The sequence below is a fragment of the Chanos chanos genome, chromosome 6 (genome assembly GCF_902362185.1).
Source record: "Chanos chanos chromosome 6, fChaCha1.1, whole genome shotgun sequence".
NCBI classification, from domain to species: Eukaryota; Metazoa; Chordata; class Actinopteri; order Gonorynchiformes; family Chanidae; genus Chanos; species Chanos chanos.
Window position 1 is genome coordinate 7903962 of NC_044500.1, and position 11225 is coordinate 7915186.

Sequence of the window (11225 nt, forward strand, 5' to 3'; positions counted from 1 at the left end):
TGTTAATGGGGGTTTTTTGTTTTTTTTTTTTTGTGGTCAAAAAATTGCCAGCATTAAAATACGTCTCAAAGGACTACATGGATCTTGTGAACAGCTTCTTTAGTGAGATTGCTCGACTGTTGGTGTTGAGATGAAACATTTTTGCTTTCATCCAATTGTCACTTTAACTTAGCTAAATGAGAACAGAGGCTGATTTGCCTATTGATTATTCAGAGATGGAAAACACAGAAAGTTGAAAAACAAGAGCAAGGAGTCCAAAGAGATAGATAATCCAGATAATTGATTTGATTTTTATATCGCTGTAAAACTCAACATTTTTTTTTTTCCATCTTTATGAGCCCGATAAGGCTGACTGCATGCAGTGCTATTGCGGTGAATTAAATTATATTGTTTTACTACTCAGTTTATTTGAATGATTAAGGGAAATGACTAATCCATATTTTCTCTCCCTCACCAATTTCTAGAATGATTCCCTCCACCAGTCAAGATTTTTTAGTGAGGGACCTGGTGTCAGGTCGGGAATACGATTTGTGCGTGCTGGCCGTCTACGACGATGGTATGACGTCGCTCACGGCGACACGGCAGGTGGGCTGCGTTCAGTTTGTCACGGAGACGGAGTACAGCCAATGTCAGTCCTTACACAGTCAGTTCCTGGGCGGGACCATGATCATCATCATCGGTGGCATCATTGTGGCTTCCGTCCTCGTCTTCATCATAATTCTCATGATACGCTATAAGGTCTACAGCCATCAGGGGGCGGAATCGAGCAAGGCCTCCGCCATGACTAACGTTCGTTCCCAGACCAACGGGGGACAAGCCGGGGGCCAGGTACCACGCTCTGGTTCCAAGGTGACAGAGGGTCAGGATGAGCAAGGAGGAGGCTTTGCAGTCGTGGTGGGCGGGAGTGCAGCCGCCACGCCCAACAGCACCGCCCTCAAACACTCGAACCCTATGGCTCTTGTTGTAGATTGTGAGAAAGAGCCGGAGGTTGCGGAGATGACCTCAGAGGACACTGTGTCACCCAGCCAAAGGCCTTACAGGACTTGCATAGAACTCAAAAGAAGGTCGTCAGTGGCCGGCAAAGAGGTCACGTGTGTGGACATACCAGAAAGTAAGTACCAAACAAAAGGAAAAAAAATAAAATAAAACAACAACAGCAACAACATTAAAGACAAAAGAGGAAATGTTTAAAGCAAATTAGTCTTGTTTCTATACTACTGTACAGTTAAACAACACAAATGCCCCAGTGAGCAGATTTATATGACTTCATATTAATATAATTCATATTATATATTAATATATTATCATAAGTAATATACTTATATAATTTAATTATATATATATATATATATATATATATATATATATATATATATATATATAAAATTTGTTTTTTCCTTTGATCTCTCTGCAATGAGTGATTGCAGCCCTAGGAAGGGAACCTCTGTACTGTATAACCCTCTGATTATGTGCTCATAGCAAGCTCTTCATTGGTGCTCACAGAATGTCCAGACTGGAGCACGTAATTGTTGTGAACAGCACAATTCAGCTGACTCAATGGTCCACATCCAAGTGTGCCTTAAAGAGCTTCTCCAGTGTTAGAAACCTGGCTAAACTGTTCCAATCAGGTAATTGGAATTTCTGGATGAATGATCAGGGAATTTGTGAAGCACCGCCTTTTAAATCATTAAATCAATAAAGCCCATTCAATCACAGTCTGGCAGACAAATAGGGGACAGCTTATATCCTCTGTCCTGAGAGAGCCTCATGCCAAAACCCTCCAGCAATTGGGTCATGGGCCAAATTAAGGGGAACGATGGGACAGGCTGACAAGCTAAGGCTTCGCATTACAGTAGATGACTTATGGTTGAAGGAACATGACGCAGGTGCATCCAAGTGTCCAAGCTCTGCAACCTTTAACTTCGGTGAAGCCCTCTAAGTCTTCTTAAGTCAAAAGGTCTCTAGATCGGCCCTACGGTTAAAAACAGCTCAGGACGGAACCATTGCCGTCGACTATAAACCCTTTGGGAATTGTTTTAAATTTATCGATTTGACAGTGTGTCACTTTGTGGTGCTCAGTCAGTTTAGAAAGCGCGGTTGTTAATCAGAACCTAGCGCACGTATGGAACCGGACCATCGGTATGTAAAAAATTTGTCTTTTACCACTCAAGGGCACTTTCACTGCGGTAATGACAGGCAGAGAAACGACCGGTCTCTCCAAGCGCCTCTTAACTTTGTCATTACGCATTTCACGGGAGCAGTGTAGCGAAGGCTACTGCCTGTTTGACACGTTAGATTCATGGTTTCAACCACTGACACACCTTTATGCATTCCAGTCCCATGGTCATTTCTTTCCACCAATGGTGGAGTGTTGGCCCTCACCCCTGTGAGTACCACGTCCCTGACTAGGACAGCGAGAGACGAGGCGACCGAACTTGTCCTGTCACTTACCTTTGCTATCTCATTCTTCATTTCTATTTGTCTCTTCCCCCAGACGCCGCTGGCCAGCAGGTCTTGGATGAGAAGAGGGGCCAGACTGACTGGAGCGCCTTTAAAATTTGATGACTCCTTCTGCAGCCCGCAAGAGGCAGCCATCAACCCCGGAAGAGTAATGGCTTCTTTCTCTCCCTATATATTCCTCGTCAGTCCCACTCCGCTATGTGAACGAGAGGGGAAAGAGAGAGACTGAAGGAGAGGGAGGAAGGAGAAAAAGCAGCTTGTGATGAATTGATCATGCCAGGATAGTGTCAGACCAACTGTCACTTGTGCAGAGTTAACACATTGCTTATTAGATGATTGCCAAGGCTTTCATGATCCCGCCCATTGTGTATGGCAGCTGCTCCTCTCTCTCTCTCTCTCTCTCTCTCTCGCTCTCTCTCTTTCTCTCGCTCTCTCTCCCTCTCTCTCTCCCTCAATCTAACACACACCCCAACCTCCAAAATTTTTCTAAAAACTTTTTTTTCTTTTTTTTTTTCACAAAGCAATATGTCTAATCATGTGGAGCTAATATGAGATGATGAGTTAAGTTTGTTTGATTGATGACAAGTCCGTTTTTTTTTGTTTTGTTTTGTTGTGTTTTGTTTTGTTTTCACTCAGAGAGTTCCTGAGGGACTGGAATCAGGGAAGAGGAGGGAAAAAAAGATTGAATCATTTCTTTTTGAAATTTCCAGCGGGACCGACTCTCCTCAAACGTTCACTTTTTTTTCACAGTGTATCCATTGGACTATCCAGCTGTTTCCAACTGGACTAATACGGGGACTTTTAATACTTGCTATGGCAATGAATGGAAACAGAAAACACAAGTGTCCTCCATTACCTGGTTTATGGAACGTATTGCCTTTGCAAAAAGCTGTGGCCAGGACTGTCTTTGTCTTTTCTGCCAATTCAACATCATTTTTTGGATGGTGTTAATATGAAGATAATGGAGCCTCAGCTTTTGGTGAGTATTATTAGAGCCTTAACCTAATGAGAACATGATGGGGGCACAATTTGTTCAGAAACAGCTATACGCTAAGCACACACGTATTCAACACGGTGGTTGATTTGATGGTGGTTGCCAATGTGGCTTTGCTTCTCCTTGGTCCATCTCTGAGACTAGGGCATCTGAAGAGGCTCCATTTCATAGACAGATGTGTGTATGCTACACATGAAGCTCATCAGTGCTGTTGTGAGTACCAGGGGCTCGGTGGATTGAAAGATGTACGTTTTATTATTATTTTTTTTAGAAGCAGAGAGATGGTCAGTGACATGCAGTTTACTGGTTGTGATACTGGACTTGCTTTGGCAAAGGTGCAAAAAATCACATCAGGACCACATCTGGTCCTAAGCCATGAAACGGTCTCCTTGGAGGATTCTGGGACATTTTGCTTAGTTTGAGAAAAAGCCTCAAGAGACAACTAAATTATTGCAGTCAATCTCAGAAAACAATCTGCTTAATGTGTTCCTCGGTTAAGTGCTTTGGATTTGATGTTTTTCCCTCTCTCATTTCAATTTACAAAAGTAATTCTCAAGTACTAAAAAAAAAAACCAAAAAAACAAAATGACTGAAAATGCAAATGTATTCAGTTTGCCTACATATCTTTTTGACTGTGACTGGCAGAGATACATTTTTTTTTTTTCGTTTTTGATTCCAACATGGCAAAATTCCATCAGCGTGTATAAGGAATCAACAATCAAATCATCCACTCTCCTGCTCACGAAATGCAATTACTGTAATTTTATCATATAATCAAGGGATGCTGTTCTACCTTACTGGTTCAGGTTCATATTGCAATCAGCAACTGTCATGTCTGTTGATAGTAAACAGTCATCTGGTAAACAACACTTTGCCAACTCATTTTGGAACATAAGATTCGTGTCCTTGGCTGAGAATTTCGGGGTGGCCATGACGACGGACTACACGATTTGTTCTACAAGGTGATGACAAGGTGATCCAATCCCACAGTAACAACCGAAGTGAAAGATGCTACAGTAGATAGACCGTGCTATTCCATATCAGAGCACAGGAACAATGCTACAGACCCATACATAATTGATTCAAAGCACTATTTCTTGCTTCAGACGTAAATGGTGCCATAAATTCCCTTAGCATGCTTTGTAAGGTGTACAAAATGCAACGTAGCCGAAGCATGACAAAGAGAAAAAAAAAAACCACAGGAGTTTGAGCGATACATGAAGCATGCAAACGCAAAAAAAAAAACGCACGCTGCACGCAAGCGGGCAACTGCAAAAGCACGGAATAAAAGAAAATGAAAGTGATAGATGATCTAATGCATGTGTTGATAGTTTTATTTTTTGATGGACTGTTCAGGCCTGGAGAGCACTGTAAAACAAAACAAGCACCTGAGAACTTTATCAGCATAAGTTGATTACGTTGCAATTCACTTGATGAAATATTGATTGAGCTGAAGGGCATGGGTTGGCTGTTTGTGTGTGTGTGTGCGTGTGTGTGTGTGTGTGTGTGAGTGTGTGTGTATGTGTGTTGCCTTGTTCTGAAAAGAGGTTTAAAGCCAGCGAGATGCACGATCACTGAGCCATAGTTCTAACGTCTCACAGTTAAAGGGGTAGACGAGGAAAAAAATTGAAAAACCAACAATCGGCGCCGCCATCCAAGCTATTGATCATCGATAAGTCTCAGTCGTCCGAAGACTTTGAGAAACGAGACGGGGGTAAGAGTTCGACGAGAGAAAAGTGAAGGGCAAAGTCGAGATAGATTGACTGTTTATCCTCCTGAGTCATTACTTGACTGTGAGAATGGAACGTCGCCTTTGCACAAACTCAATGGGGCTGTCTTTCGCGATAACATCTTGATTTTTTTAAAATAGGTCACAAATGAGCCCATCATTCTGTCATCAGTCACTTACTGTCTGCTATCAATGGGCCTCCCAATCTAATTGAATTGCTACTGATCTCAGACAATGGCACAGACATTGATTAATTTTATCTTTGACACTGACATGTTGACAGAGAGAGGCGGGGGGGGGGGGGGGAGAACATGCATTCGTGTCTTTTTACGGCAATTTTCAATGCCTGTCATCCTGTATTGCAGTAACTGAGGTTAGTTAGATGTCGGTCCTACTGTACAAAACCCATCGCACATGCTCAGTTTCCTCAAGCTTTCATGTTTTGCTGCTCCCATTGCTAACTTTCGCCTGCTACTCTTTGGTATTTTGGACAGTCACGTTTGTAGTAAATAGACCAATATAAGTGTAATTACTGAGTCTTTACTCGCTGGCACCCAAACATTACATCCAGCTACTGGCTTTGACTTGTCAAGCCTCATTTCTTGGCCAATTAAGGGTTCATCACATGGCTAATCGGAGCGCCACGCTAATGACATAGCGATAAGCTTGCTAAACCCTGTTTGGCAGCATTCTGTTCTGTGACTGGCTATGGCTCGAATGACTCCAGCACGTAGCTGTTTGTTGGTTTATGTTTTCCCGCTCTATTCCCACTGTATTCCCACCTTAAATTGCTCAGATCCGGCTCAGTGATATTGTCTGTACATTATCATTAAATATCGCTTGAGTGCGGATCAGTTAAAACTCGGATTAGACAACACGGAACAAGTCACCTTGAGATATCTTTATATAGTAGAATCTATTTCAGATCTAACTCAAGTATATGAAAATGAAGTGTTTAATGACTGGACCGTTATATAGCTTATCCCTGACAAAAGCATTACTGAAGTGCATTCAGAAATTACCTTGACTTGGAGCTAAGTTTCTTTGTTTGTGTGTGTCTGTGTTAAGCACCATCATATGTGAGTGTGTTTGTATGTGTGTTAAGCATCATCATATTCACACTTTTTAAGCTCATTCCCAAATGTTGCAGGCAGAAATTAGTCAGAAACAACCCTGGCTGTGCATCACAGGTAGTCATACACAAATAAACGGCAAAATGAAGTGATAAACCTGATTTACTGGTCTGTCCCCTCCCCTGCTAAAAGTGATGGGGCGGGCAACCAGCAGGAGCCCATTTGGGTGAGAGATTGCGTTTTCATTAAGCAAGGGTTAGGGCATCCACTTCAGCCCGTCACTGGGTGATTGTCCCCCCAGGCCTCCAACAAAATCCATTCACAGATGCGCTTGCTTGATATCTAATGGCCAGGCCAATCTTAATTATATAATCAATGGAGCTGATGAGAAGTAAGGCATGCTGTTATGAATCATAATGACGGGCTGTAAAAGCCAGACACACGTCAGTGTGTCCCAGCCTGACATTCTCACAGACTTCTTAATGACCTTTCTCAGAGACGGTGGGTTCCAAACCCCTTTCATTAGCGACCTGTTTATTGTCTGATATTACAAAGACGTTGATCTATCGGGGATCATCCATTGTGGACGGACCTGCTCTTTGAGGACCGCGGTCTATGCAGGACATTGTCGCCACCCTACGTCTTTTTCTTTATGTAACCAATCACGTTCCCAAGCAGCACCGGGTTTGCTAGATGAGGACAGGAAAAAAAGCCCCCGCCACCGTCTGGCTACCCAATAGGAGAACAGTCTAACCGATATGTAGATGGCTCATGGTCTGAATTAGAGCAAGTAATATCTTTTACGTTCCGTGCTGTGGCTCCGCTTCCGCTTGTGCCTTCTGTTTGTTTTGCTCTGTTTCTTCTTTCAGCTTCATTCTGTTGGTGCCAGGATGAAGCTGATGTAACGGCGTTTCTCAGTTGTTAGAACCAAGTCGTTCCTTTTTTTTTTTTTTTTGGACCGTAAATGAACGTCAGAAAACATCATTTTCTCCCTAAGAATCAGGAGTAAGATCAAAGACCAGGCTTTTATTTGCTCTAGTGATGTGGAGAACAAATTCAAACCTGGAAACAAAGAACTCAATCAATATGCAAATGGTCCCCCCCCCCCCCCCCCCCTATCTGTATATTTTGGTGTCGTTAGGACGAACTCACTCTGCTGTCTGTGGAGATGTGTCAGCGTCAAACAGAGTGTTAATCAGGTGAGAGAGAAATTTGAATGGAGCATGGTTTTTCATAAGCCTTATGCCAGGAGGAAGACGCAGATATTGGCCATTTGATATTTTACCATGTCCTGTAATAGCACTCGGTGGGCTCTCCCGAAGAGAAAGATCGGGATTGAATTTAACAGCATCAAAAGGCAGAAACTGAAAAAAAAAAAATGGAACAGATGTTATTCTTTAGAATCTACACAAATTCTCTTTAAGACAGATTTCATTTATTTCATCGATCTTTAAAGTTTTAACTGTTTGAACCTTTTGTTGTCTCACAACTCCATGCCAGCCAGCCAGGGTAGGATGACTTTCCCTGTCTGAGCGCTGAATTCTCCAAAAAATTATTTCCTGTTGCTGTCAAAGAGAGTTTTTCTTTTAAACTCAACAATTAAGCTGCTTTGTGACAGTGTTTGCTGTAAAAAAAAAAACGACCTGCTCAAATCAAGTTGAGTGAAACTGAAGTGAGTTAAACTGAACTGAATTGAATTGACTTTGGGATCATTTAGGGGCTAACACATATAACCACAGGTCAAGGACATGACGTCACAGGGAGCAGGCATGTAACTGCATGAATGTGTCTTCGAAACCACAGCTCAAACATCTGCGACTTTGTACTTTCATCTGAAAGGATGTTGTCATGGAAATGATTTAGTATTCATGCTCAGAATGTAGCATGTCATCCTGAGCTGATATCTTGAGGAGGCAATGTGACACGACATGATTTCTGATCAGTGTGAGTTCTCATTATCTTACATGACACAGAATGCATCATATACAGCTGATAGAACTGAAAGCTTAGTGTTGTTCTAAGTTATAGCAGCTAATTGGTTCTAAAGCTTTGATCCCATAGTTACTCACGAGGACCTCAAGGCTCTCTGGGCAATGTTTCATTAATAACAATACGGGTAAAGAAAAAAGAAATCTTAAACACTCTGTGTGTGTGTTTGTGTGTGTGTGTGTGTGTGTGTGTGTGTGTGTGTTTGTGTGTTTGTGTGTGTGTGTGTGTGTGTGGTCATTATACAAGCAAGTCTCTGGCATACAAGTTGTATTTTTCCAGTTCATTGAAAGGCCATAAAAAGGACTATGAAAGAGCACATGGTGAAAAGAGTGTTTAAGTGTGTGTGTGTGTGTGTGTGTGTGAAATCGAATGCCCTCTGAAGGTAAAATATTTAGGATTTTATGTTGCTCAATGACCAGTTTTATCAATGATTTATAGCAGGGTTTTTTTTTTTTTGTATAATTCTTTATAAACTTAACACAGCTGTTTAAGTCCTTCAAGGATCCTTTTTTTGCATGTATTTATATTGCAGTTGAAAAAGCTGCCCAAAAACTATGTGGGCAAAACCGTCATGCATCTCATAGATGTTCAGTCCTTACCTCACAGACCACAAATATAAGAATCACCCCTGTCCTGTGCTCTCGCCCTTTCCCTGATCAAAACAATGTGAACATTCTGCCCTGTTTAAATAATCACATTTCACCTTTAAAACAATGTGTATGTGTATATATATATATATATGTGTGTGTGTGTGTGTGTGTGTGTGCGTTTTAGCCAGCTACATTGCCATGCAGTGCACTGTTCGGCAGTAGCCACAAAGAAATCTCAGTGTTACCGGTCAAGTCGGTTTGGCCGCGGAGTTGACCGTTGACGACGGATTCATCCTGACTGGGTGTCCTTGTGTTTGGGTTGAGCTACTGAAGACAGTCCTTGCGTAAGACAATCCAAGCCCAATCTCACTGCAGCAGACCAAGCATCTGGCCGGGGTCGTCGACAGACCGGTGGCCGTCTAATCCCGCTTGTTTTCAAAGTCACTGAAGCTTAGCTAAAATTTTGGCTTTTTCACAGTGCATTCCTGCCATATGAATCAAACATTTCTATCAGCAGAGCTTTCAACCAATCAAACGCAATCCCTGGACAAGATAGAGGGAAAACATGATCTGCATTTTGAATGCATGCCAGCGTTTGGAAGGATACCTTTGCATGTCAGATCAAAGTAGTTGTTGGATGTTTTTGACAAAAGCTATTAGTGAGAAGCCTTTTCTTTTCTTGTTTTTTTTTTTGGAGAGGATCCAGAGAGTTGCCCTCCACAAAGCACTGGCCTATGTTTGTGACTGAGGGAAGGCAGTGAAAGAGAGACACATTGAAATTCCCTATCTGATGTAATGGACCTTTGGCTGAAAGTCTGATGGTCTCTTCTCTTCTCTTCTCTTCTCTTCTCTTCTCTTCTCTTCTCTTCTCTTCTCTTCTCATCTCTTCTCTCCTCAGGTCTGTACCTTTACTCCTCCGTCTAGCCATCCTGAAAGAGAGGGATGAATATCAGTGGGGACAAAGTTAACCGCATGTCTGTGCTTCATCACCATCCTCTTCTTCTTCTTCTTCTCTCATTTTCAGTCACTTTTCATCAGCGTGGAAAGAACTACAACTGGAAAAGTAAACCAACTAATCCTGGTGACAAGCAATGCCAGCCAGAAACATACTTATCTCCTTTTATTTTGATTGTCTGTTCACTTTTTATTTCTTTTGGGGTTTTTTTTTTTCTTTTGTATCTGTACATAAATCAATTCCAAATCTTATAGTTTTGTACATGTAATTTTTATGGTGTGTGATTTTTTTTATAAAAAATAAAATAAATAAAAGAGTGGGCCCATTCTAAATGGCTTATGTTGTTGTTATAGTTGTTGTTGTTATAGTTGTTATAGCTGTTGTTGTTGCTGTTGTTGTTGTTGCTGCTGTTTCATCATTGAGGCATGCTCTCAACTAGTCCCAGCTTTCAACCGTTCCTTACATCCAGTTCTTAAGGATTCCTTAACTCCTGCTGCTCTTTAACCTTATCTCTTAGTTAAAGGTTTGTGTGTGTGTGTGTGTGTGTGTTTGTATATTCTTCAACCAGAGGGGAATTCCACAAGGTGAGTTCGTTAACTCAGAGTAATTAGTAAACCTCCTAATAGAGGAGTCCTATGGCTTCATTCTCTTAGCAAAACAAAGCCATAGGGCTCTTCTATTAGGAGGTTTACTACTTGCTCTGAGTTAACTAACTCAGAGTTTTCACTAAACCCGCTTGCCGAAATACCCCCCAGAATGGATGGTTGGTATGAAAACCAGCAGAGTTTGTCCTTGACTGAATTCATCCCTGATATTGTCTTTGGGATTTCTGTCATATTTACCTCCAATTCATGTTCTTCAACCGAACTGAATTCAAACTACACAAACACCTACCTGAAATGATAATCCTGAAGACACACACACCCTCCACCAAACTGAATTCAAACCACACACACACCTACCTGAAATCACAATCCTGAAGATACACACACCCTCGACCAAACTGAATTCAAACCACACACACACACCTACCTGAAATCACAGTCCTGAAGGCACACACACCCTCGACCAAACTGAATTCGAACCACAGACACACCTACCTGAAATCACAGTCCTGAAGACACACACACCCTCCACCGAACTGAATTCAAACCACAAACACACCTACCTGAAATCACAGTCCTGAAGACACACACACCCTCCTCTGAACTGAATTCAAACCACAAACACACCTACCTGAAATCACAGTCCTGAAGATACACACACCCTCCACCGAACTGAATTCAAACCACAAACACACCTGAAGGATTCAGAAGGACTGCTCTCAGTTTCCTTGTGGTTTTCATACAGAAATGCTGGTGTTGTTGCTGTTGTTTTCAAACATGCACAAATAGTAGTATTTTAGTAATATCTATAAAAGTGGTTAGTGTAAACT

The 11225-nt window shown here is 41.8% G+C and overlaps 1 protein-coding gene across 1 annotated transcript in view; it reads left to right on the plus strand.

Annotated features, from left to right (window-relative positions):
• Positions 1-9759, plus strand: part of LOC115814982 (leucine-rich repeat and fibronectin type III domain-containing protein 1-like protein) — a 29782-nt gene extending 20023 nt beyond the window's left edge. Inside the window, exons 2-3 of the mRNA XM_030777954.1 lie at positions 465-1111; positions 9734-9759. Of these exons, the coding sequence (XP_030633814.1) occupies positions 465-1111; positions 9734-9759 (673 nt within the window). The remainder of the gene's footprint in view (positions 1-464; positions 1112-9733) is intronic.
• Positions 9760-11225: the final 1466 nt, after the last annotated feature.